The sequence below is a fragment of the Scleropages formosus genome, chromosome 9, assembly GCF_900964775.1.
Source record: "Scleropages formosus chromosome 9, fSclFor1.1, whole genome shotgun sequence".
Classification (NCBI taxonomy): Eukaryota; Metazoa; Chordata; class Actinopteri; order Osteoglossiformes; family Osteoglossidae; genus Scleropages; species Scleropages formosus.
In genome coordinates, this window is record NC_041814.1 from 30,580,656 (window position 1) to 30,608,518 (window position 27,863).

Genomic DNA, 27,863 nt, shown 5'->3' on the forward strand with positions numbered 1-27,863 from the left:
GTTCATGTACCGTAACTTCATGATCATCCCCAGATCAGCCTTTACACAGCCGATACTCCGGCACTGTACGTGAATGTTTGTGTACCTTCTAAAAAAATAACAATGTATGAAGGTGATCAGGATTCGTCTATTCTGAGTTTTGTGCACCTACTCGTGAAGAACATTGGCACAGAAAGTGAAAAGAAACAAACTAAGTTTACTTAAGAATCCCACATCTGCAACTATGTCTTTCTCCTCGTGTAATGAACACACTGTATTTTCTCCGAGATGTACGTCGCTTTGGAGAAAAGTGTCTGCTACATGTGTAAATGTAGATGTAAGCCCCCAAGTCCAAATGGGAGACACCGCCAAAGGTGGTTGAGGACAGCAGCACTAAGGTCCTGTGGGACTTCAAGTTCCAGACTGACAAGCAGTTTCTGACCAACCAAGCAGTCATAGTGGTGGTGGACAAGGAGGAGAAGAGGGCAGTTGCGATAGATGTGGAATCCCAGGTGAGAGGAATACCAGAACGAAGGAGCATGAGAAGATGGAGAAGTAGCAAGGGCTGAAGGACGAATTGGAACGGGTGCGGAAGGCGAAGTCCAGGCTGGACTCAGTGGTAATAGGAGCACTGGGGATGTGACCCCCAAACTGGGAGAGGGGCTCCGGCAGGTTCCGGGAACAACATCTCAAGTCTCTGTCGAGAAGAGTGCAGTCCTAGGAACAGCTAAGATACTGCGCAGAAGAGAACCCTCAAACTCCAAGGGCTCTGGTGGAGGACCTGGGCTTCAGGAAGACACCAGGTGGGGATGAGAGGGAGATTTTTTTAGAGAGAGAGCGAGAGAAAGTGTCCCCATGCTGTCGTCCTCCTCAGCCTTATCGACAAGGGACACCAGCTGACTGTACCAGGGTAAAGGCCATCATCACTGGCCTAGCAGGAGACAGGATCAGTGGGACATGACTTGTGAAGTAACCAAAGTACAGCTGAGTTACTTTCGTTCCTTTAATTTTAAATATTCTCTCCGTGTTACACTGTGTGTGTGTTACACATGACACACCCTCTCCTTCCTGTCCCGTCTGTCCACGTCCTCAGGAAGGAGCGGCACTCTGTCCTCATGGAGTTCTGTTGACCTGTTCGTCCCCCGAGACCCCCACATTGCCCACACCGCCGTCCTCAGTAGGACATAAGTTCTGTATCCGAAGTGGGGTACAGAAGTGGGTGGTGTGTGTGTGAGTGAGAGGGCTGAATCTTCAAATCTCAAACATGACGCCAAGGGACACTGTCGCAGCCCAGAAATCATGTCCAGAAGGTGGAAAAGCAATATGCCCTAAATAATGACTAAAATATTATAAGGTCTTTTAGTCTGTCTGCCCACAAAGTAAATTTAATTACGCAAAATTACCGGAATATTCCAATCGTGGACAAGTAAACAGCTCTCTGGGTCCAAGCACAGCGAAATGTAGTAAAAGCTGAGGCAGCACCACTCAGCTACCCCCACCTTCTTCCCCGGGGAAGTATCTGGCAAGCTCATTGGTCAGCAGGTGGCGCTGCCCCGCCCACAGGAAGTGGGTGGGCTGGCGGCTCTGGCCCCGCCCCCGCTCGTAGTGAAAGCGCGCGCTGAGCTCGAAGGCGAGGGAGGAGCGCAGGAGCCCTACGGCCCCCGCCCGCTCGGGACACGGGTGGTAGAGGCGCCCGCTCGCGGGGTCCGCGAAGAGCGCCTCGGGCCGGAAGGGCACGCACAGCTCGTCTCCGCCCCCGCAGAAGGAGAGGCGCTCGGCCCCGCCCCCCTCTCCTTGGCCCCGCCCCGGCAGCAGGTGCGTGAAGACGAGCGGCCTGTCCTCGCAGCGCAGGAAGTTCCTCTCGCGCCCGCAGGGCGACACGAAGGGGAAGTGCTCCTCGTAGCGCCCGCTGTCGTTGGGCCGCAGGCGACTGAAGAAGAACGCCAGGAACTGCTGGTCTGCGGGGCGACACACCATCACCTCATTAGTTATTATTATTATTATTATTATTACTACTGGTGGCAGCGGGTAACTATGGTGTGTAATGTGGGTTCCAATCCAGTTTGCACGCTCTCCCCGTGTTCACGTGGGTTTCTTCCAGGTGCTCTGGTTTCCTCCCACAGTCCAAAGATGTGTGTTGCAGGTGTCCTTCCCTAGTGTGTGTGTGTGTGTGTGTGTGTGTGTGTGTGTTTGTAGCGTGGAGCGGCGCAGTGAGTGACCTTTGAAGCAGGTGATGAAGTTCTTCACCTTGGTGTCGTCCAGGAAGAGCTGTGGGTTGAGGTCAGAGGTCAGCAATGGTCACTTAAGCTCACTGGGACACTGCCTGAGCACAATCATGGTACCAGGAGCAGCACCGCGCGCTACTGTACATGGAAAATGAAGCCGAATATACAGTGTAGTTATTAATCAACACCGAAGGCATTTAGTTACTCATCAGTACAGCGCGGCGTGTCGCTCTTAATAACTCTGAATCAATTTTAAATGAACTGCTCAGCTGGGGGGGGGGGGGGGGGGGGGGTCACCTGTCCTTGGTGGTCGATGTAGTAGAAATATTCGCGGACGCGCGCCTCGGGACTCTGGCCCTGCGCGTACACGGCGCTGTCGCGAGCCCAGTGGACGGGCGCGCGCCACCACAGCCGCAGCCGCAGCCGCAGAGCGGGAAACATCGTCCGCGCGCCGAAGGGAAAACAGCGCCGGTGAGCGAGCGGCCACCTCTGCGCTCGAGGGGAACGGTCCGACTGCGACACCGGAACCCCAGGAACTCGGGTGGCGCATTTGAGTTCCGCCTCTTCTAACGTTCCAGTTTTTTTCATGAAAAAAGTGAAAGGGCAAAAAAAAAAAAAAAAAAAAAAAAATCGGCAGAGATGTGATTTGTACGCAACGCAATGGGCTCGAAGTATGACAAGGAGGGGGGTCCCCCAGGGCCGAACATGCCCCCCCCCCACTCCTCCCCCATATACTTCTGCGTCACTCAAGCGAGGCCAGTCGCTCCTGCTTTTCTTTTCTCTTCTCTTCTCTTTCCCCCCGTCCGGTGTATCCTGTCACTACCCGCAGCTCGGCCACTGGGCGGCGCTCTTTCCCCACTTTCCCCTCGCCCTCCCAGCCGTCAGACGACGCTCTGGAGTTCAGAACAAATTAATAGCGTCCGTAATGAATTACTGTATTGTGGTCGACGAGCCAGGACTGATGAGAAGTGTACCACTAGAGCGAAGTGATGTGAAGATTAAACTTTGAGTATCTTTGTTTCTTTTGACTGCCGACAGCGAACTCTATCCTCATGCTTTCTCCGACGACGTCACTTCATTTAGGAGACACTTTTAACGGTGACTTTTCTGCAAAGCGACTTCCAGTGGACACCAGCACGGTGACTTACACCGCTATATACACTGCTTACAGCGAGTCACTCGGCCATACTACCTCAGTGAAACACTCACACACGCGAGGGGTGACTTCGAGTCACCAATCCATCTGAACGGCGTGTCTTTGGACTGTGGGAGGAAACCAGAGCACCCGGAGGAAACCCACAAAGGAGAACATGCAAACTCCACACAGACTGAGTGGGGATCGAACCCAGGTCCTCTCGCACCACCAGGCGCTGTGCCACCCTAACCCTAAACCCTAAATTCCAACCCCGCACACTTTCCCCTGGAATCTCTTACATGGACATATCGCTTCATGCGCTGCCATGGCAACCGATCTGGCTTGCCTGCGTGCTCGCCCCTGAGCGGCCGGGTGACGTCACGTTGTCGGTGGTGACGGAGACGCGGTAGAGTGAGCGCGCGCGCGCTTCAGGAGGCAGTGTCAGTGCGCGCTCTTCGGCAGAGGAGACGCGACGCGCTGCGAAGCCATGGAGACCCTTCTGGGAATTATTAATGCTAATAATAAAAATAATAATATAATTACTGACGCTGCTGTCATCGCGCGGGGACTGTGAAGAACGCGGAGAAATGGCTGAGAGGTGAGGCCGCGCGCCGCGCTTCTTCTTGTCTTTCCCACCCCTCTTTCTGTGTGTGTGTGTGTGCGCGTGTGTGTATTTAACAGCGCATCATTTTAAACGAGGACTGCAAGTCCAGGGTGCGCACGGGGCGCGCGCTGCTCCATGCTCTCGAGGCGGTCCTGCTTCAGCATCCCCTCCCCCCGGCGCGTTCACGGCGAGATGCACCCGTACACCTGCGCTCGTGCGGAGCCTGCAGCGGGCGTGGAGCGCGCACACCTCTACTTGTGGCTGTGGCGCGAGGACGATGCCGTGCAGTGTCCGGTGCGCTCGCGATCGCGGCGGTGGCGGCGGCGGCTCAGCGCTGTGGTTGTGAGTGACGGACGGAGGATGATGATGAGTGATTTGCTGTGGAGGTCGGTCATCGGTGCGCGCGTCACGCCCTCGGGTCTCACCAGCACTCAGTTCATTACTGACTTTCTGGTGGGTGGAGATGGGGCTCGTGCTGTGGTGGCAGCGGTCCAGCGGTGGTGTCCATGATGGTGTGATGCTGGTGCTGATGCTGAGCATCTCCACGTGCCTGTCATCACCGGTGGAGCGGAGCACGAGTGGAACCCGACTGCGACTCGGACCACGTGTCGGGGGGACCGGAGCCGCGCGATCCAGAGCAGTGGAGAAGATCAAGAGGTCCGGCGGCCCGCTGCCCAGAGCCAAGCGTTACTCTGTGTACTTTCTAGAACATTCTCCACGTCCCGGAGCATCGCGGACTCCAGAGTGGCCGTTTCTGATGGGGCGAAATGGATGTACGCGGTGCGTCCGTTGTACAACATTTAGCGCACACACACCCTGTCATTGCACGTGATGGCGGCAGCGGGGGGGGGGGGGGGGGGGGGTCTCTGAGGGCGTGGTCACTAATCCCGGCCCCCCACAGCGGGGAGGGGCCCCAGAGTCGTTCGCGTCAAGGACTCGCTGTCAGATGATTTTGGCGAAGGCTGTGTGCGCGCGCTTCTTCTCTCGACAGTCATGGACGCACGCGCGCGCGCGCGCGACCCCGCTGCACCTGTCGTTTCTCTCTCACTGTCCCATCGAGTCCCCATTACGCTGTTAAGTACAGTTTCGCTCGGTGCTGCCCCCCCCCGAACCCAACCCGCCTCTGCCGTGCGCGCGACTCGTATCGATCGGAGCGCCGGGTTCCGGAGTGAGAGTCTGCGCGCGCCCACCCGTCCCTCGTCGATCCGCAGGCACGAGGAGTATTTAAGGAAAAGCGTTCCGACGACCCCTATTAAATCAGAAACTCCCTTTTCCCTCAAAAAGGCAGGTAAAATGTGTCAAAAAATATGAGGCTGAAATATCACACTGCTTCACTGCTTTGGTGTGTGTGTGCGTGCGCGTGCGTGTGTCTGTGTGTGTTCATAGGAGGCGACTTCAGGGAGAGGGAGACAGTTTACTAATAGGATTAGTGTGTAAAAGTGTTTCTCCTCTTTGGTGGGGGATGGGGGCACTGAGCCAAACCCCCTCCTCTCATGTCCTGATGATGTGCTGGTGCAGGGTGGGGGGGACACCTGTCTGAGGACACCCCCTCATTTACAGTGCTGGATGAGCTCCTCCGGCAGCAGTGCTGGTGACCGTGCGGTGACACACTGAGCTCTTTGTTCCGCCCGCCCCAGCGCCGAGTTTGGGTCGCCGCTCTCTGCCCGGAAACTCATCCTCAACTCCGCAGCTCCGAGTGTCACTGAGGACAGTTAACTTCTCGTCCCAGTAGTAATGTCTACTCCCGCTTCGGCCTTGTTGAAATGCGGCTGAGCTTCGTGATCCAGTGCAGGTTTCTGTTCTATGGATGTGCGGCGTAAGAGTCCCCCATGAGCACATGCGACCACATCGCAGAAGCTCGTCTCCCCTTTGTCAACATTATTCTAAAGCTGCTAAAATTTCACATCTATAAATAGATGCTGCTTTTCCTGGAGAAATTCCACTTCATTATCTTTGGAAAGACTCAAACCAGTAACCTTCAGGTGGCAACTGGTTTCCAAACCTAACACATTCTCTGCTGCTCTGTAAACGTGGCTTAAAGACAGGGCCAGCAGGTGGCGTAGTGTTTAGAGGCATCTTTCAATTGAAGGACCCGGGTTCGAATCTCGCTCCTGCTGCAGCGCTCTTGGTCAAGGTGCTTACCTTGAATTGTTAAAGTAAAGTTACTCTAAGTTGTAAGTTGCCTTGACAACCGACACCTAGTAGATCATGGTTAACGAGTCCGACTCGGTTTTGATCACCCAGCTATACCTGCATGATGTTCTACACCACTGACGCTCCTGTGGAGGGAGCTGGAGAACTGAGAGGAACACTCAGCCCCCCTGACTGGTATCTCGATTTACCTTTATCATTTTCACAGGGCTTCTACACGAGAGCTGCACGGTAGCCGTAAACTCGTTGAGAATGATTGAGCTACCTGCCGTGCTCCTCTGTTTTCCCACGGTGGTCTAGGAGGGCTTTTCCACCGGCGTAATGTCAACCTGAGCTCCTTTCAGAAAATATCTGAAACGGAGACGACAGCGCTGGAGCTCCACGCATCCCTTTCGCTGAGTTTTCCCTGTTGTCTCACAGAACAGTCTTTCCTGTGACACCCGACCACTTGCACACAGTCGTGCAAGAAAAAGCTAACTGTAACCCTAGCTCTAATCCCAATCCTGACCTTGACCCTGACCCTAATCCTATTTCTAACCCTATTAAAATGAATGTGTGTGGTTATGAAAGGAAAATAATTCAGCTAATAAAGATACTTCTTGACCCACCCATTGGTCTATGGCCCTGTTGTTCATTGTGGATGTTCACATGGTAGGACTGCCCTTTCCAGTCACCAGTGTACCTTGAAGTACCCTGAGGTAAACCAGCTGAAACCGTTGCTGAAGTCGATTGCTGGGGTTTCTGCTCGCTCTGATGTTCGTTGCTTGACAGAAGTCATTATCTGGGCTCTAAGACACTTCATCTAGTAGAGCAGCTGTCAGTGGAAAGGTTGTTCCAAGACCTGCAGCACCATGGCCTCCAAGGACTGCGGTTGGGCGGTGTTGATCTAAAGCAATCTTGATTTTTGCTTTAAAAATGAAGAATGACGTTAACGTGACCTGCACTCTGAATATGCTTTCAGAGGAATCTTGTGAATATGGCCCTTGCTGTCCGGGAAGCTTGTGAACATCTTCTGAAAGCCAAGTTCTCTTTGAACCCTTCCTGTTATGGCACTTTCTCTCGTGCTGCTCATGGCTTGAACATTGTCACAAAGGACTTCTCTTCTTTATTTTTTTAATCAAGCTTGACAGCGAGGGAGCAGAACCTTCTTTGAGTCAGAAGAGTTGCCCTTCTGGTGCACCAGCTCCGCAGTCAATACGCCGTCATGGCCAATCTTTCATGATCTCCTCATCTAAGTGCCTTCAGATGACTGAACGGTGTTCTTAAGTGAAGGTCTTTTCATGGATTCTGGCATGATGATGGAAAGCGCTGGACCTTCATCAACTCTGTGTGTGTGTGTGTGTGTGTGTGTGTGTGTGTGTGTGTGTATGTGTGTGTGTGGCAATATGGTGGGGGTGTAAGGTACTCTGCATCTCAATGAGGTGACCTAGGGACCTCTACACGGAAAAGATTGATAGGACAAGGAGGCGTGTCCCATTCTTGATGGTGTTGACGGCCGAGGAACAGGTGGTAGTGGTAGCAGTGAGGAGCACAGCTGTGGGTTGGTGATGGTAAAATGGATGGATTTGGAGAACATTGATTACTTCATTGGTGTCTTGTGAGGGCCAGGCCAAGCTCAAGATGGCCAATGGTCCACCACCCCCATGTCTCCTGTTTGCCACGTGTCACACGTTCCACTGGTCCCTTCTGTCAGACAAGCCCTAAACCCAACTCAAAGCCGAAATCAGAAAGTAGTTAAGAAAGCAGGCTTTGGACCAAAGAAGTTCTCAGCTCTTAAGAAGAACTGTCAACCAAGCAAACTGTTTTGAGCCAATGTCCTCAGAAATTCACTGCTGTCATGGTTATTTGTCCCCAGCTTTCTCCAAAGCCATCTACACAGTAGTGTGTGATTTGTAGACAGTTATTACACACACACACACACACACACACACACACACACACACACACACACACACACACACTTTCAGAACCACTCATTCCAATAAGGGGTCACAGAGAACCAGAGCCTACCTGGTAACACAGGGCAAAGGGGACATGCCCAGGACGGGACGCCAGTCCACCGCAAGGCACCCCAAGCAGGACTCAAACCCCAGACCCACCGGAGAGCAGGACCGTGGTCCAACCCACTGCACCACTGCGCCACCGCACCCCCAACTACAGTTATTACATTTTACATTTATTTATTTAGCAGACGCTTTTCTCCAAAGCAGCTTCCAATGAACTCTATGTAGTGTTACTAGCCCACATACCTTATTCACCAAGGTGACATACACTGTTAGATACACTACTTACAATGGGTCACTCATCCACACATCAGTGGAACACACACTCTCTCTGTCACTCACACACTGGGGGGGAACCTGAACAGCATGTCTTTGCACTGTGGGAGGAAACCAGAGCACCTGGAGGAAACCCACGCAGACACAGAGAAAACCGCATCCTCTCGCACCACCCAGGTGCCGTGAGACAGCATCGCTACTCGCTGTGCCACTGTGCCGCCCAGTTGTTCTCAGACAGTGGTAATCAGGATGCAGGTGGTATAGCAGTTATAGTTGTCTTCTTGCAGTCTGAAAGTGTAGGGTTGAAATCCCCTTCCTGCTGTAGAACCCCTGATCTGGTGTTTACCCTGGACCGAAACCATTAGAATATCCTGCTGTACAGTTGGGCAAAGTGCCGTAAAGTTGTTCAGGTAGCTTTCTAAGTGGCCTTCTAGAGAAGAGTTAGAGACGGATGAGTGACGACAGGAAGCTGTCTGTCCAGTTGGGTATCAGGCCCCCTGTTTCGGGAGTCGCGGGACAGAGGCCCCGTTTGACACGCGTCGGTCACGTGCGGCTTTTCACTCGCTGCAACTGGGCCAATCAATAGGGAAAGAGCGCTAATGTGGTGGCGGCACCAGATGGGCCCCCGGGGACATGAGTCGGAGCATGTGACACTATTGGGGAGGCGACACGCACATCGGTGGGCTCGGGACACGACGTAGGCTCCCTGCGGGTAACTTCACTGTCACCACACTGCGCTGCCCCTGGGCCTCTGGCCACTGGACAATGAGTTGGGGGGATGGACGGACAGACGGACAGGGTTAATGCAGCGATGTGTGACGATACACACTCACAGGGTTCTCCGCCTCTAGTTTCAAGTCAAGAGACTGTTCTTGGATCCGGACGGCTTTTGTTGGTGCTCAAGTCCATTGTCGCTGCATGATGCGCTCGCAGTTGTGTTGAAGCTTCCCCCTGTCTGCTTGCTTTGGTCCCTGATGGTGTGTGTGTGTTGAAATGCTGTGGAACAAAGGGCATAGTGAGAAGATCCTTTACAGTGCTTTGTTGGTCAGCCCGTGTCAGTGTTGATGTGCTTTCTGTGCTCCATGTGACTGTGATCTGCAGTGTGTGTGTGTGTGTGTGCATATTACTGCACACCGATCAGTGTGTGTTACCACGCTGCGGTGGCGCCCCCCTCCCTGTGGTTGTGACAGCACGGTGAAGGCTCTGTGATGGCTCTCCACTTATGAAAATTCCCAGAGATGCAGCCCAAGCTGGGCTGATGGAGTGCCAGGGGTTGCTAGGCGACCAAACACCAGTGTGGGGGAGAGTGACGCCTCCCTGGGTCAAAAACAGCAGCATAATTTTCACATGATAGGATACCGTTTGATTGTTCTTATTGCTCTTCGTCCTGTGTTGTTTCTTTTTTTTAACTGATTTTTTTCTTGTTACACGTGTTATGCTCCGTTACTGCTCTGCTGGTCCTACAGCGGCTCTCCGTCCAGCACATGTGCTCCTCTGGTATGTGACCCTGTAACAGCCAATCAGGGCTCACAGTGCAAGTGGGCTGAGTGTCCATTGGAGGGGCAACGTAGCTGTTGCTATTGGCAACCAGCAACTCGCAAGCACCTGACGGGGCAACAAAGCCGCAAGGCAGCAGACAGCTGAGGTGACCTCACTAATTAGTTCCTCGCTCGGTGACTCGGCGTTGATTGGTCCGTCCCAATTAACCTGCAGCAGAGGTCAAATTCGCCCCTTTTACTGCAGAGCACTGTTGATTGGTTCTTCACAGTCAGCTAATGGCAGAGCTCAAATTCTTCCTTTTCTCAGTAGAACGGTGCTGATTGGTTCCCAGTCTCAGTCGACCTGTCAGAGCTCAGAGATGTCTGTTTCGGCAGAACCGTGTTTTTGGTTAATTGTATTCAATCAGTGGCAAAGCAGAAATTTTTGGATTGGTTTCAAGTCCAAGTCAACCAATCACAGAGCTCAAACATGTCCACTTCTCATGTGAGCACTGTTGATTGGTCAGTTACAGTTACCAATCACAGTGCTCAAATTGTATCTATCGGTACCTTTCTCATGCGAACAGTGCTAATTGGTTCCTGGTCTGAGTCAACCAATCATAGAGCGCAAACATGTCCATTTTTTAGCTGAGCGCTGTTGATCGGTCAGTCAAAGTCAACCAATCACAAAGCTCAATTGCTTCTCAGCAGAACACTGCTGATTGGTTCCCTGTCTCAGTGGACCAATCACAGCTGAACAGGGACCTGAGCTGCAGTGAAGAGCCTATGACCTTCCGCACGGTACGCCGCTTGATGCTCCATTCCCACCGAGAGCTTTTCCGGATAGGTGGGCATGAAACGGAGCGGTCACGTCTGCGTTGCACAATTTTATGTTAATTTTATGCACCCCGGTAGATGATTTTATATGGCTTTAATAGCGGTATAAATGTCTTTTTTCCATCTGCTGTAGGAGTTTTCTTCCGAAGCTCTTAATACCTTGACATTTGACAGCCCTTAAAATATTTACACAAGCTGTTCTAATTGCCCTTTAAGCATATTTTCTGGTGTCGGAATGTTTTCCAGTAAAATCGCGGATCTGTCCTAATGGATCCATGATGAAGATTTCGGTCTGTGCTCAAAGCCATTTGGATCACTTTCCTGCGGGCGCCCGTGCATCTTATCGTGACCCGGGTCTAGTTCAGTTATTATCATATGAATAGTGCTTTATTGATCGTTTCCGTGTGTGTCACAGCTCTCTGGTGACCTTCCGAGACAGAGCTCCGGCGACCTGATGGGTTCCAGAGACCCACTGGGACAGAGGGGACGTCCAAAGATTTGTCCTACAGGTGGAACTCCGTTAGGCCTGAGACGGGAGGCTGTTCGCCTGTGACCTGAGCATTTAGTATGTTCCGGAAGCCCTGCATCAAAGTAGTGCTGCACCACATCTGCACTGATCACCTCCCATTTAATTTCTGACACTTACTGTACTTGCGCGTACTAAATACGAGCGAAGATGAATAATGTCGGGGATATGAACTCAAGTGCAGCGTTGCAGTCCTCTATTAAAGCCTGTGGACCGTAGTATTGCTGGACACTGGAATACAATGCAACGCTTAATTTACTGGTATTATTATTATTATTTCTACTTATTTATTTATTTCTAATGTTGTTTTTATTGACTAGCTGCTTTTCCCAGTCAGCTTGCATTTTCCTCAAAGCTACAACAACCAGGTCCCTCCCAGGGCTCAACGTAGCACCTGCAGGGCGCCAGCCGGTGTCCTTAACCGCTGTGCTGCCTGTTGCGTGTCTGGCTGCGGAAAAAGAAGGAAGGAGAGAAGAAAAGAAAGGCACGAGTGGCCGCCGGGGGTTCAATGCTCCCGGCGGGGAATGGGCCAGGTTAGCGCAGGTGTGTTAAATCACACTCCAAACGGCCTGCCGAGCCCGTTTGCATGCAGTGAGCGGGCTGCGTGAATCAGACCATTACGGATGGCACAAAATCGATGGGCGTGGCTGAAAGGCGCCGGTGAAATAGCGCCGTGCCCGTGGGAGAGCGCGCGCGCACACACAAACACAAACGAGCACGTTGTGTGTGTGCGTGTGCATGTTCGCTGTGTGATTTTGCTTGGCGTGCGCGAGCTGTCTGTCTCCCTTTCACTTCATTAATTTCTGATTTGCTCGGCAAATAATATTACCCATCACACAGTTTGCCCGTTAAATATGACTGGATTACGGAGCAGAGGTTCGAACGCGGAGTGTTTCGTGTCAACGAAAGGCACAGCAGCACTTCCCCAGGATTTGATCCGCTTCCTAAACCGTCTCACCACCTGCGGCCCGTGAAGCTGTGTGTGTGTGTGTGTGTGTGTGTGTGTGTGTGTGTGTGTGTGTGTGTGTGTGTGTGTGTGTGTGTGTGTGTGTGTGTGTGTGTGTGTGTGTGTGTGTGTGTGTGTGTGTGTGTGTGTGTGTGTGTGTGTGTGTGTGTGTGTGTGTGTGTGTGTGTGTGTGTGTTACCAACCTTACCCCTCCTCCACTGCAAGGCGAAGATAAGAGAAGATGCTGGATCAATACCCCTCCCCACCTGCTCCACAAAAGGTTGCCTGTCTTTCATTCCTTGATCCACATTGTCGTCTCCCGGTGTCACGTCTGATTTCCCCTCCCCGTCTTGATCTCTCTCCTCAACCACAACTCGTTCAGCTCTACCCCCCCCAAGGCCACCTACAGTCAGTCCCGCTGAATTCAGTGCAGTCAATTGAACTCAATAAAGTCAATTCAATTTAGCACAATACAGTCAAATCAATTGAGCTCTGCTTCAAACGGCTTTGCCCCTCTTACAAATATAGCACTGCCAAGGCGTTCCTATGAATGCAGAGATGTAATTGTCCATCTCCTTTTGTTTATGACCCATCTAAAACCTCGTGCTTCTCCAGCACTGGTGCCTACATCCACACAGGTTCTCTGTACAGTAGTATGCCGGGGAGGGGGGGGGGGGCACCCACTGGTACTTGGACCCCCAGAGGTTTATTTTTGTCCCCTTCTTCACAGTGGGTTTTTTAAATTTTCATCTCCTCAGTTGCCTGCTGGCTTATCCTAAGAGTACAGTATAATGAAAATAAACACCTATGTTACTGGTTTATGTATTTACTATACTGTACTTTTTATTATACAGTGTACTCTTTCTACTGATTAAAAAAAAGTTTACTGTAGAACAATATGCTGTGTTACGCAGGCAGCAGCATCATAAACCTCAGGTTTACCATGTCGCTTGACTGCATTGAGCCTCTATACCATCTAGGTGTGTATGAGTACACTTTATGATGTTCGAACAACAACGAAATGGTCCAACGACACATTTCTCGGAACGTATCCCCATCGTTAAGCGACGCATGTCAGTACTGATATGATAATAATAGTGATAGTATACTGACAATTACTGCTGTTACTCTCTATTGTATCTTTATTGTATTACACTGTGCTATACTGTTGTATTGTATGGTTCTGAAAAATGGAACTGAAAGTCCTGTCATTTTTATGGGACATGATTCATTCCAGCCCTGGTTACCACATTAAATAAGAGTTGAGGTGACATGACTTTTTTTCAAATGAGAATCTGGGAAGTGAGACTGAAGGGGAACCATTGCTCGCCATGGGGCCTCCAGGAGTGTCGATGCGCATTCCCGATGTACTGCCTCACATTTCCTTCCCTCTCTCCTGGAGCAGCAGGTGGTGTAATGGTTAGCGCTGTTGCTTTGCGCTTGAAAGATCCAGGGTCTAATCCCACCTCCTGCAGTCGTGCCCTTCGTCATGCTTTTTAACCTGAACTGACACAGTAAAAATACCTGGGTGTAAATAGTTGCAAGTAGCTTACTGTATAAACTGAACATTGCAAGAAAGGAGTCAACAAATAGTAATTAATAATCATCCATAAAATAATCCGTTTCCCATTTCTCCCTCATTATTTATTGATTCCTCCTCAGTATTTATTCCATCCCTCGTTATTTTCTCTTGTTTTCCGGCACTGTCAATGCATCTTCGCACTTATTGTATGTGTTTATCCCGCCCTGGGTGTGTCCCCTCCCCCTCCAGCCTTACGCCCTGTGTTGCCGGGTTAGGCTCCGGCTTGCTGCGACACTGCTCGGGACAAGCGGCTTCAGCCAATGTGTGTGTATGTGTGCGTGTGTGTTTATGTGTGTATTTACGTTTATATGTGTATACTGTATGTATGTTGTGCTTTTTTTTTTTTTTGTCCACTCTACGCTATGAGCCACTGGGAACCGAAGCCAAATTCCCTGTATGTGTGTGCATACTTGGCCAAATAAATCAAATTCTGATTCTGACTATCCATAATCAATAACCATTTGTCCAGTGCAGGCCGATGGTGGTTCAGAGTCCATCCTGGAAGCACAGGTCATAATCATATCAATTTGCGTCATCGTTAAATGCCAAAGACGAAGTTCACTTCATCAATGTGCGACACGCGGCTTTACAGAAGTAGGTGAGCGTGAGCTATTGAACTGTTAAAATGTGTGATTTTTTTAAAGAAAGACGAGAAACCTAAACGCCGCACAGTTCGCCGTTTGCTGATCAGACAGTTAGTACCGTTTCCTTGGGTTGAACTGCGTGTGTTTGGTTTTCAGTGGGATTTTTCAGACTTAGTTTTCTGTGTATGACACTGTGCTGGTGCAAACAGCATGCATATTTAATCAAAACCCGTTTGCAGTTCAGCTGTCCAAACTGTGACAAGAAATGGCTATGATGGGTCGTGGTAGATTGTTTCTAATTAAATTTTTATGACTGCTCTGTTTTGAATATGTTTATTTATCTTTCAAAATAAAATACATCTGCACTTAAAATGTGTCTAACTTAAAAACAGGAGGCCCGGGGGAGAATCTGGAATTTTCCAGAAGTCTTCAGTGCTGCTGGATGGCGGGCAAAATGAGTTGTAGGCTGTGCTGGAGAACTGGAGGTGAAATAGTCTTTCTCCGTCCGTGATTGACTGCAGTGATAAACCGAGAGGGAAATTCGGGGCCCGTCTCACTTTCCCGTTGACGTACGGTTAGACTTTAGGTGGAACCGACACCAGAAACCCGTGAGTCCATCTGGATGAAAGACTGCGTCGATCCATCGATTCTTGAGCAATGCGAGGGAATACGGGGCTGCGGGATCATATAAGGTCCAGGTTGATGCTTTTTCTCAGTCCCGCTGTCGTCCAGTATTTCTCCTGGCAACGGACTTGATTATAATCACAGTTGTCAGGTGGAACTGGCCGTATAACACGAGGCCCGGCAGGAACGTGACGGTCCAGTACCCATGTACCTCCTTCCTCTGTCCCCACCCCCGTCTCTGTCTACGTTCAGATTCAGAGTGGATAATGAAAGGACACGTTCGCACAAACACACACAGTGACCGTGTTGAGCAGCGAGGACGAAGTCTGAAGGCTGCCTCGGCAGCGAGCAAACGAGGGAGATCGACCACGCTCCGGAGTTAACCCTGTTAAAAAAACTGATATTTGAATAATCGCGGGTGCATGTTGATCCTGTGATTTACTCGGACGTACGCAAGGGACATTTTTGCAGAATTTATAAGGAGGAATAGTGTTTGTTAAGGGCTGTTGCGGTGATGTCGACTGGTGGCGACCATGCGGATAGCTGGTCTGAACTGTTCTCGGCCTTCGGTCCGATGGTAAATTACCGATGACGGTGCACCCATAGCTGTGGTTGGTGTATCAATCTAACACGTTACCTGTCTTCCTGTTCTCCGTTGACCTTGCCAGGGATGATGTCTTTCTACTGAACTTTCTCTTTGCATGATGTGTCCAAAATATGAAAATCTCAGCCTTGTCATTTGAGCTTCCAGAGAAAACAGGTTTGATCACCTCCAGCAGCCTTTTCAGACGGTCTTCGGTATACACAGTATTCTTTGCCAACACCATCGTTGAAAGGCATCAGTTTTCTCCCTATCTTGTTCTTTCACTGTCCAGGTTTCGCACTCATATGATGTGACTGAAGATGCCACGGTTTCACCGAAATGAATCTGTGTTGTTTAAAGATACATCTCTGCGCTTGAAGATCTTGTTTGTCCAAGTCAGTTTATCCTTCAATTTCATTCATTGACAATTGATCCAAATTGGCTGAACTTGTCTACTTTTTCTATTTCTTTTCCACCAGGACCTAAAGTCATTTACCAGTTGTCAGGTCCAGTATTTGTTAAGGTTTCCACATCCTTTGTTAACAGGTTAACCCTTTCAAAACTGTGTTCCTTGGTCAAGACCAGCAGATGTAAGAAAAAGTAGCTCATAGGAAATTTTACACTACGAACGCCACATGCTCTGCAGGTCTTTGTGGTGTCCTACCACTCAGTTAATTCTATTAAATTATAATATTACAGAAAATAACATTACTTGGCTGTAACAGGTGAGAAGTGCTGTGTGGAAAACTCCGGGGGGCGAGTGTTGTTTTCATAAACGACTGTAATCTAAGCAACTTTAATGGGACACAACGAAAACGAGGGCACCTCAGTCCCCCCGGGTTTCTGATATTGACCTTTCAAACAGAGCTGTGTGAAAACCACTTCTTACACAAGACAAAGTCAATACAGTAACACAGCCGTCAAAAGAGTGCAGAAACGTGAAGGTCCTAGGGTGGGACAGTTAACAAGAAAGTGCTCGTACTCGTTTACATTGCAGCATCTTAAAATAAGACGTATTGTCATTTCTTAAGAAATCAAAGTCAAGTCAAAGAAGCAATGAGAGTACAGCGTTGTTTGGCTTTGTGGTCAGTCTGGTCAAGTGGTCACCAGAGAAACGTTAGTGTCATTGTGGCTTTTTTTCTGTATGAGATGGCAATCCAAGGTTTTTGACCTATAGTGGGGGGGCGTGGTGGTGCAGTGGTGCAGTGGTGCAGCAGCTTTGTCCAGGTCCTGCTCTCTGGTGGGTCTGGGGTTCGAGCACCGCTGCTGTGCCTTGTGGCAGGCTGGTGTCTCGTCCTGGGTGTGTTGCCTCCCCCTCCAGCCTTACGCCCTGTGTTGCTGGGTTAGGCTCTGGCTTGCTGTGACCCCACTTGAGACAAGTAGCTTCGGCCTGTGTGTGCGTGAGTTCTACTCCCATTTGTTCCCTTCATGCTTTCTTCAATGCGCACACTTATAGACTGTTCCTGCTTTATGCTTTAATTTGCCCAGATCTGTGCATTTTGCCACAGTGGCCCTGCCACCGACTTGGGATAAAAGCTCCCGCTAAGTGAATAAAATGTGAAAATGATGTGTGTCATGCTGTGGTAACAGCTTGAGTTGGATGAGACCCACTGTGATTAATCTGACCTGAATGGTGAGGATGGGGGGTGGCAGACATGGTCCAGGTGCTGGCCTAGAGGTGGATCCCGACACTGCTGAGGGCATCCCCATGTTAGCCAGCACAACCTGGACTACTGTCTGATACTATTTATTATTATTATTATTATCATCACTTTTTTGTTAGAATGCACTAAAGCCAGTTAGGCCTTAGACAGGCAGTTATTTCCTATTAGTCAGTCCAAAGAGAGTGACTGATTTGTCTGCATTTTGCATTGCATTTACATTTTAATTTAATCACACACACACACACACACACACACATTTTCAGAACCGCTTGTCCCATACGGGGTCGCCGGGAACTGGAGCCTACCCGGCAACACAGGGCGTAAGGCCAGAGGACACACCCAGGACGGGACGCCAGTCCGCCGCAAGGCACCCCAAGCGGGACTCGAACCCCAGACCCACCGGAGAGCAGGACCTGGTCCAACCCACTGCGCCACCGCGCCCCCTCCCTTTTAATTTAATCATTTAACTAAATAAATTCATTATCCATAACAATGAATAAATGCAAATCCGTTTAGGGCTTTGTGGCCGAACCAAATCGTCCATACAGCATCAACTGAATCTTCTTAGCGGTGCCAGGGGAATGGGTTTGGTGGAGCTAGTTTTGACTCGTCCTGAGACGTCCCCTCCTGGCCCCATGCGGGGATGTGTCAGCACAGAGAAGCCCCCCTCAGTCCCACCCATCCTCCACTCCCTGGGGTTGACAGGTTATGTTTTCCATGGCCACACTCAGCACTCTCCTGCCAGCTCACATTTATCTCATTAGAATATGCAGAAAAAAGTACGTTTTGCATGTTATTCAATGTCCATACTATCAAGCATGGCGGCGGCAGCATCATGCTGTGGGGTTGTTTTTAAAATGTGTGCCTCAGTGTACGCTCGTATATATGGGATGTATAAAGCATTACTACATTGTCAACAAAGCAGATATTCTGGCATATATATTTAAAATAAAACCACATGCAGTAAATATCTGTAGTGCTTGTTTTCGTATGAAATAACGTTCAGAAATATTTTTTGTGTATGTGTGTTCGGCATTTTTTGTAGTGGTGGTGATAAACTAGGAGTCTTGGAGAGAAACAGTCCAGCAGGCAAGTTTTTAATGACCTCTCATTTACATGTGAAACCCCAGGTGAAGTGACTTACTACCCACATAATTACTACAATAAAGTAATTATTAATTATTCAATAATGTAATGGAGGCAGTGGGTAGCAGAGTGGTTTCAGCCGTCATCTCGCAGTCCGGCACCTTTCGGTTTGAACATCGCTGCTGCTGTAGTTCCCTTGACCAAGGAACTTATTCTGAGCTGATACAGTAAAAATTACCCTGGTATATAAATGGATAGATCAGTGCAAGTAGCTTAGTGTACAGATTTAACATTGTGTCAAATAATAGTTAATTATTATTTCTAATTTTGGGCTGTGGTTCTGATTTTATTTCAGTTCAAATTAATGCAGTCCTGTTAATGCAGTCTGCATAACACAATTACAGTGCAATGCATGATTCCCCCCCACAGACACCAGTATATGCACTTTGCAGATATTTGTCATAGGGAATCATAAAAAAAAACAAAATAAATTTGTTGGACAGCCTTTAAAAGCAAACACAAAATTTAATGCACTCCTAATAGTGTAATTTAATTGATAAATTGGGTGATTATAAGTTAATTACTTGATTTATTGAGTGAAGGGACTTTGTTTTGCAGGGATTTTACAATTGATTTACATTTATTCATTCTGTAATAATTTGTCATCAATAAATTTTCTGATTAATAAATAATTTTTGTGATTTTGTGATTAATAAAATATTTGAGATTTGTAATAACTGTGATTAATAAAACCCATGTGTTGGTGTGTGTTCCTCGGTACAGGTTTTTTTTTGTGATGAAAAGGAACGGCGAGTTTTTACAAGAAAAGTATAAAATGAGATTAAACGCTGCCCTTCTGCAGATTAATGCCCATTTGTTCCAAGTTTTAAGACCTGAGTTTGTGTCAAGAGGGGATGAAACGCGGTGACTATATTAGCGGAAATCGGCGTTCAGCTCCATGTTGGGAGATAACACACAGGGTCCGGAATCGATTTTTCCGCAATGTTCTCATGGAAACAAGAAGGATGAATTTTTCGATCCCTTTTTCCACATGTTTAGTCGTGGCCAATTACCCGGGTGTGATATCTCGTTTTGGAAGCACAAAACGGAACCTGATAGGGAGAGACCGCTAGCGACACACACCTTCTTCACACCCCTCAGGCAAAGCAGCCTTGGAAGGGAGCGCCGTTTGCTGGGTTTTACCTGTCGCCCGAATTATCGGAGGTGTCACACTGAGTATCGCGGCAGAGAGAGAGAAGCTCATCCATCTCGCCCTCCCAGAGGAGGCTGGGACAGTTCCTTGGGGGAATATGGGCCTCCGCACTACAGATGGTTAGTGCGCCACAGCGGGGAGTCAGACCCGGATCCACATCATGGGGTATATGCCAAATTTTAGTGAACCTCTGGGGAAGTGCAAGTGGATTCATTTTCAATAGGTTGATATGTCTGTAGCGCGTAAATGAAGGGCTGTGTCCATGTCTGGGCAAGAGCAAAAAGTGCTTAGTTTGTGTGCGTATGTACGTGTGTGTGTGTGTGTGTGTGTACCCGTCACTCTGTCCATTCCCATAATGTCACATGTGATGCAATTTTATTAAGTGGACAGGAGATCCAGAGAGAAATGAGATATGTTGAAACCTTTCTTGAATTTTGAGAGAGATTCAGCAGTTCTGAGTGAGAGAGGGAGGTCGTTCCACTACATTTGGGCGAGAACCGAGAACCTTTGTGCTTTTACCGTTGGATGTTTTGTGCGTAGGAGCACCAAACAGGCAGAGGTGGAGGAGCATAGTGAGTGATCAGGTGTGTTATCGATATCAAAAAGCCTTAATGAAGAGTGTTGCATTTGATGCGGACAGCTGTAGGAAGCCAGGGGCCGAGGAGGGGGGAACGTTTCGGCAGGTCAAACACTACTTGAGTATTTCACTCAAATACATAGAGGGGCACTTTCTTAAACACTCCCTTCTCATCCTTGGAATTTTAATTCACATCACCAGTCTGAAAACATGTCCTTACATGGGCTGAGTATTATTAAACCCAAGAGATATAGCTTTGGAGAAACTTCTTAAATGTCGAAAGGGATTCAGCAGCTTTGAGGGAGAGAGGGAGCTAATTCTGCCACATCAGAGCGAAAACTGAGAACCTCGGGACTTTCAGCTTTTGTGTGGGACCGCAGATCAGCCAGAAGGGGAGCAGTGTAGCAGTCTGGGAAAGATGGGTGAAAAGGTTCTCCCACAGTCAAGAAACAGATGTCGAACCCCCTTCGTCTTGAAACCAAGGACACGCGTCTTACCGGTTACATGTAGCAAGTGGTTGTGGTTGGAGTAACTAGTTCGGTGGCAGAACCGCTGTCAGTCGTCTCGTTCGTGGCTTCACTTAACCGAAGCAGTTAGTGAAGTGTGGCCCACCCATGATGATGATGCTGTGTGTGAGCAGACGTTTCCAGGTTTGCTGGCAGGCCCCCCCACGCCGTCCCACCAGTAAATAAACAGAGCGCTGCTCACAGGAAACAGCTTACGGCATGGCGTCCCGGAGTGTCGCACAAAGGCAGCGTGAGGCCAGGACGCTCCGGGTTGCAGCGCTATGGCAACCGAGCCGGCGGCAGCGCCAAGGCCACCCCGTCGCCCGATTCCGGTCCTTTCTTCTCCTTTGTGCTCTCGCCCCGTGGCGAAGGTTAAAGCAGCAGCCCTGCGAGAGCCGGCCACCCGCTCGCCGCCCATTTCCTCCCGCCAGCCGCCTTGGCTGCGCTTCCCATTGACGCTCGTCTGTAAAATGTTCTCTGTGGCGCAAACAAAGTGTGTCGAGCAAAGATTTGGGTTTGTCCTCGTCTGAATCCGTCCACCTCCACCTGTTCTCGAGTGCTCAGCTGGAACCAGGGACCAGAGGCAGCATGTGTGTGTCTGTGTGTGTGTGTGAGAACCAGTGGCTCGGGGGAAGTGCAGAGGCCATGTGACTGGGAAGCCACCTGCGCCATTGTGGAGCAGCCCCCCCAGCACTCACCTCTTTGCATGGAACCCCCACCTTGGCAAAAAGGTCTAAATCCCGTTCATGTCTCACAAGCCTTGGAACAGTGCTATACAACACAAAGGGGAGCAGTGTGTGTGTGTGTGTGTGTGTGTGTGTGTGTGTGTGTGTGTGTGTGTGTGTGTGTGTGTCTTTCATCTGTGATTTCCACCTGGTAATTAGTAACCGCGACTCACCACTACTAATCCAGCATAATGATGGCTAATTGTTAAGGCATCACAGAAACTGACAGCCCCGTTCAAAGCACCGATTTCCGTCCCTGCAGGGGGCGCCCTTTCAGTCATTGGTCTTTTCACATGCCAGTCACACGGTCAAGTAGAACTGAATTTCGAGACATGGCTCCAGCTGACATTTCCAGCATCAAGAAAGGGAGTCTCATTTGCATGTAATTGCCCTATTAGCATTCGTTTTTAATTTTATTCACTCGGTTTTGGACACTTATTGTCCTGAGCGACATGACTGTGTATCGGAGGTAACCATGACAACAAGGAGACTTTGGGTTCCGTTCCAATGACCTTGTCGTAAGTCGACTTTTTTGTAACTTGCAAATCCCCTTAATTGTATTATATAAACCACGAGGATATATGAAGTTATATTTTTTACCGCTTTTATTCATTATACATACTGTAGTCAAAAAATAGAAATTCAGTCCAGTATTGTATTCTCATTCTGTACAGTTTTTTTTCTACCGTTTCACATACTTTCTTTAGCTTTTTCTTTCCTGCACAACCAGAACGCTCATGTTTTTGCTTGCTATCCATTTTAGATTCAAATGGAGTCTGTACTGTACGCTCTGTACATAAAACTTTTTTGTAACTATAATGTGGCCACTGATAAACACAGTGACTGAGTCAATCAGAAATATAGCGCTTCGGAGCAGGGCGACCAACTGATTGCACAGCAGATGAAGCGGTCATTGTTAACATCAAGACGAAATGTAAGGACTCAAAAATAATATAACCGAGCTTGATGGGACAGCTATCGTCGAAGGTCGAGGTGGTGGTTAGGCATATAGGTCAAAGGTTGAGATCCAGGTACAGGTAGTCAGTAGTGTAACTAAGAGCCATCAATCCGATACAGTGTTGATTGTCGTTAAGTGCTTTTGGGTTCCTCAATTTTTTTTGACCACACATGTGGTTTCTCCGGAAAGTTCTGTCCTCCACTTATGTCCTTGAAAGGGCTCTGTCCGTTGTCACTGTAATTGAGTCCATCCATCTAGAGGCTGTTCGTCTTCTTACTCCAACTTTTCCAAGCACAATTTTTTGAGATGCGACCTTCTCAGGACATGTCCAGAGTATCACTACCTCAGTCCCATCATTTGTACTTCCAGACAGAGTTTGAGTTTGACTTGATCCAACTGTTTGTTTTCCTGGCTGTCCACGGTGTCCTAAGATTCTCCCCCAGCACCACGGTTCAGAGGAGTCCATGTGTTTCCTGCTTTGTGTCATCAATGTCCTGTTGTCTAACAGTGCAGTTTTACTCCTTTGGTGATAAGAGTAACACAGAAGAATTCTGGAAATGACATCTATTAATAAGGTACAGTTTAAAGCTTACGAGGCAGACATCCCAAGGGTGCGCTTCTGTGGAGCTCATCTGCTTGAGTGTAGATTTACTCGGAAGCCTCGATTTTCACAGCATCCCATGGTACACAGCTCTGTCTCGCAGGACTGTCCCCAATTAGTGCAATAAAACCCAACAGAGGGATGACTGGAGGAAGATTTTATTAACACTCATGGCCCTACGGGAGACGTGCAGGGTCAGAGGAGGTTTGGGTGCACCTGACCAACTCCTCTTCTCATCTGCCTGTGTCTGCAGCCTCACCAGCGATGTGCCTAGGCCTGTCTCCATTCAGGTGGGGCATGGGCCAGTTTGGTGGTCGCTCCCAGCCTTGGAAAACGGTGTACTTGTTGTTTCCCACTAACCTGAGTACTTGGAGAACTAATGAACTGTTAATTTTCCCATCACTGGGTGCAAATATGAGTATATGATGTAACTGAAAGTGAACTGGAGAAGCACTGGTATATGAGGCTGTGTGAAAAATGTAGGCGTTTAAAAAAAGTGAGTTCTCTCGCAATGTCTTCTACAGAGAAGCCCACTGTGAGCTTCTGGGTAATTCCTCTCTTGTGGGTCAGGAGGTCCATACAGCTTGTTTTACATTTTTGGAAGCCTGTTGGGGTAGGCTAGTGGATCAATAAATAGGAGGAGGTGTAGAGAATGAGGAGAAACTATGGCAAGGATGGATTTAGGGATGGGGATGGTGATATTCAGGTGGTTTTAGCATTATGTTAAGGAGAAATGACCTGAGTTGTTCTGTAATTGTTTACCCTCACTGTACTGGTCATTTCCACCTTCTTGAGGGATCACACTGACCTTAACAAAACCCACCTGTGTTGTTCTGGATTCATTCTGTATTCAGTTACTTGAGTTGAGAGTAAATCTGGCTGATTTTGTGAGACCTCCCAGCTGGAAAAACAGGTCAGCTGAGTAACAGTGTTGTGAAGACCAAAAAACTAGTTGAGACCCTTCAAAATGAAGTTAAGAGGCAAGAAGTGTTGCAAAAAAATCTCTCAGGTGCACGGTTGGGTATATTAGAACGAAACAGAAAGAAAATGTCTGAACCCAGGCACTGTGAAGACTGTTCTTCTTAACTGAAAAACTTCATGAAAGGTCAACTGTTGGTGAAATGATGAAGACACAAGTCACCACATTTGGCTCAGTTAATTGGATGAAAATGGGAACCACTGACCTGAGATCAGCCATCTCAGCTCTACAGACATGTGACCTCATTGACAAAGTGGCTAGACAGGAGCCGCTTCTTTGAAAAGTTAACATAATATCATATAGGAAGTTTGCCAGAACCCGTAGGTCAGAAGACTGCTAAAATTTTAAGAGAAAAGTGTCAGACAAATGAATAAATAATGATAAAAAATTGTATTTGTGCTGAGTATTCTTGGATATGGGCACGGTGGCGCAGTGGGTTGGACCGGGTCCTGCTCTCTGGTGGGTCTGGGGTTCGAGTCCCGCTTGGGGTACCTTGTGGCAGACTGGTGTCCTGTCCTGGGTGTGTCCCCTCCCCTTCTGGCCATATGCCCTGTGTTACTGGGTAGGCTCTGGTTCCCTGTGACCCCATGTGGGACAAGTGATTCTGAAACTGTGTGTGTGTGTGTGTGTGTGTGTGTGTGTGTGTGTGTGTGTGTGTGTGTGTGTGTGTGTGTGTGTGTGTCTTCTTGGATGAAGATGGCAGATAAATACTGATTAATAATAAGATATTGTTGTAATGAAACCTTGCCCAGGTGACACCATCCATACCATCAAGGATGGTGGTGACAGCATCATGCTGTGGGTGAGCCAAAAATAGGTGAGCCAAAATGTAGGCAAAGCATGTTGGAGAATCTGTGTTAGTAGGCAAAAAAGAACTGTGTTAAAGGTGAAGATTGGTATTCCAACAAAACAACAACCCAAAAGGTACAAAATGCATAAACATTTATTCATTTAACAGACACTTTTATACAAAGCAGCATACAGCTCAGAAGTATTGGCTTAAAAAGAAGGTTACTGTTCTGGAATGGCCTCTCCTTCAATCCCTCTGAAAATCTGTGGTGTGACCTGACAGTTGTGCTCTACAGATGCTTCCTATCTAACTTGGCAGGGAGGGAACAAATTTGCATGGAGGAACGGGCCAAAATTCCGAAATGAAAATGTGCAGAGCTCATCTAGACTTGCTTACAAAGATAAAGAGCTGTAGCTGCTGCCAAAGGACTGTCTACAGAGCGATAACTCGGGGATGATTACTTCTGTAAATGGTTGTCTTTCGTCTCTGGAAAACACACATTTGCTGAATGAAGTGTGTTTTGCATCATAAATGTGTCGAATTTATAGTGTCAGTGATGGGAGCAAATATTTGTATGAATTCAAATTTACGTAACAGAACAAAATATGATAATGTTTAAAGGGACACACACACACACATGCACGCACACACACAGCCTTATGCATGTAGCAGCAGGTGGTGTATCTGTTACGGCTCTTTTATTCTGAAGGTCTCTGGTTCGAATCCAGCTCCCGCTGTAGTGCCCTTCATTGAGGTACTTACCTTGAATCGCTGCAGTAAGTACACCCTGCTCTCTAAAGGGGTAAATCATTGTAAAGTTGATTATCTGTCATTATATATCACCTCAGACAAATGTGTCTGCTAAATAAAGATTAACGGTAATGCGCGCGCAGACACAGACGCACACACACAGATGCTAGTTATGTGCAGCAAGGCTGAAACTCAAATATCCGTCTTAACCCTGGACATCATGTAACCATTTCCTAAACTTTCTGAAGCTTGGAAGCCCAGTGTAAATCCTGGAGCGTTCAGATGGTTGCAGTGCCCACCCTTCGTTCCTGGATTAGGCACCAGCTCTTTATGCAGAGCTCTGAGGATGCTGACAAAGGGGCTGATTTGTTCAAACAAAAGACAATTATTGAGACCGCTCTTAGCAGGTTTTTGCATGCAGACTCATTTTACGGAAGTGTCACAATGAACCAGGTTTATAAACCATCAAGCACTGGCTGCTTCACCCACTCTGGAGGTCATTGTGATCACCACGGAGGGTCAGCGTGAAGACACTTAAGGCCATGCGTTCTTGTAATTTGCCTTGAGCACCAGACTGTTTGAGACCCTCATCTGGTCAGGTCTGGGATGTCATTGACCTTAAAAGCCACGACTCCTCCCATATGTCAAAAAAGCCTGGCAAAAATCCATCCACTCCATCACGCCACAGAGCATGTCAGCGGTCCCAAAATGCTCACCGTAAGAACATTTGCCTCTTTCTCCAAATGCTGAAGTACTGAGTTATTTATTTACCTATTTAAATACTATAGGTGGATCATTTTTACTATAGCAATGTAGGGTGAGTGTCTTGATCAGGTATATTACAGCAGTAAGTAGGATGTGAATCTGCCACCTTTAGATCTAAAGGCAGCAGCTCTAACCACTTAGCTGTGAGCTGCCCACTGAAAGGGAAAAATTCGGAACCGGTACAAACAATGATGTGAGCCTAAATATAATAGAAGTGAGGTTACATTTCGACCCAGCGCTCAGTTTCCGAGAAGGTACTTTTCGTTTGAACACTCAAACGTTCCTCAGCCCGCAGACAAAGAGCCTGCCTGAAAACAATTCCCTGAGAACCCCTTCGAAGGAGGTGTAATCACTCTCCGGGCCCTTGTGTTATCCACGGATTAATGCTCCTTTTCCTGGTAGTCTTACTAATACACACTAACACACAATATATGTGCTGGAGCCCTTCCAGAATGTGCATAGTGTTTTTTTTTTTTCCTCACATGTAGGTGGTGGTTTGGTGACATTTAAATTTTTTTCATTTCCATTTTTTACGTTGCACATACACCACACACAGATTTGCACGCTGGGCATGTAGACGCCCACACAGCCTTGTCTAGTATAAACTCATACATGGCGTTATACACACTCTCACACACACTGACTCATTTTCAAGTCGGACACACAGTTAAGAGGCTTTTATCTCACTTCCTACGGTGGAGACGGGTGGGCGGAACGTCACTGCCGACGCGCCTTTGACAAGTACAGCCGTGCACCCCTTAACAACGTTTTGCTTAACGACTGAGCGCATATACGACGGTGGTCCCATAAGATTATAATGCAGCTGAAAATTTTTTATTGACTAGTGACGTCGTAACGTCGTAGCGCAACTTGTTACTCTCGTGTTTTGTTTCAATTATGTACAGTACATAATACTTGATAATGATAATAGACACCTGTTACTGGTTTATGTATTTACTATACTGTACTTTTTATAATTATTTTTACAGTGTACTCTTTCTACTTATAAAAAGTTAACTGTAAAATATACTGTGTTGTGCTGGCAGCAGCATCATAAATCTCGTGTTTACTGCATATCTTGACTGCATCGAGGCTATACCATCTAGGTGTGTATAAGTACATTCTGATCGAGGCTATATCACCTACGTGTGTATAAGTACACTCTGTGTTCAAGGCTATACCATCTAGGTGTGTATAAGTACATTCTGATCGAGGCTATACCATCTAGGTTTGTATAAGTACACGCTATGATCGAGGCTATATCACCTACGTGTGTATAAGTACACGCTGTGTTCAAGGCTATACCATCTAGGTGTGTATAAGTACACTCTATGTTCAAGGCTATACCATCTAGGTTTGTATAAGTACATTCTGATCGAGGCTATACCATCTAGGTTTGTATAAGTACACGCTATGATCGAGGCTATATCATCTAGGTGTGTATAAGTACACTCTGTTCAAGGCTATACCATCTAGGTGTGTATAAGTACATTCTGATCAAGGCTATATCATCTAGGTGTGTATAAGTACACTCTGTTCAAGGCTATACCATCTAGGTGTGTATAAGTACATTCTGATCGAGGCTATACCATCTAGGTTTGTATAAGTACACTCTATGATCGAGGCTATACTATCTAGGTTTGTATAATTTATGATGTTCACACAATGACGAAATCGCCTAACAACGCATTTGTCAGAACGTATCCCCGTCGTTAA

At 48.1% G+C, this 27,863-nt stretch overlaps 2 protein-coding genes across 6 annotated transcripts in view; one reads left to right on the forward strand and one right to left on the reverse strand.

Moving 5' to 3' along the window:
* Positions 1 to 986: 986 nt before the first annotated feature.
* Positions 987 to 2,757, reverse strand: c9h8orf82 (chromosome 9 C8orf82 homolog). Its single transcript, XM_029255090.1, has 3 exons — positions 2,502 to 2,757; positions 2,199 to 2,247; positions 987 to 1,937 (listed from the first exon to the last, which is right to left on the reverse strand). Exons 1-3 carry the CDS (start codon positions 2,643 to 2,645, stop codon positions 1,465 to 1,467), a joined length of 666 nt encoding a protein of 221 aa, XP_029110923.1. The 5' UTR covers positions 2,646 to 2,757; the 3' UTR covers positions 987 to 1,464.
* Positions 2,758 to 3,552: 795 nt separating this feature from the next.
* Positions 3,553 to 27,863, forward strand: part of arhgap39 (Rho GTPase activating protein 39) — a 57,230-nt gene continuing 32,919 nt past the window's right edge. For all 5 annotated transcript variants that reach the window (XM_018749208.2, XM_018749210.2, XM_029255066.1 and 2 more), the window contains exon 1: positions 3,553 to 3,937. In XM_018749208.2, coding sequence (XP_018604724.2) covers positions 3,927 to 3,937 — 11 coding nt within the window. In that variant the 5' untranslated portion in view covers positions 3,553 to 3,926. The remainder of the gene's footprint in view (positions 3,938 to 27,863) is intronic.

What these genes read in the sequence shown, in the direction of transcription:
- c9h8orf82 (XM_029255090.1), bottom strand. Translation starts at nt 2,645, where the DNA reads ATGTTTCCCGCTCTGCGGCTGCGGCTGCGGCTGTGGTGGCGCGCGCCC. An exon ending in ACATCGACCACCAAGGACAG is followed by an intron (nt 2,248 to 2,501) that starts GTGACCCCCCCC and finishes CTCAACCCACAG; the next exon opens with CTCTTCCTGGACGACACCAA. An exon ending in CTTCATCACCTGCTTCAAAG is followed by an intron (nt 1,938 to 2,198) that starts GTCACTCACTGC and finishes GTCGCCCCGCAG; the next exon opens with ACCAGCAGTTCCTGGCGTTC.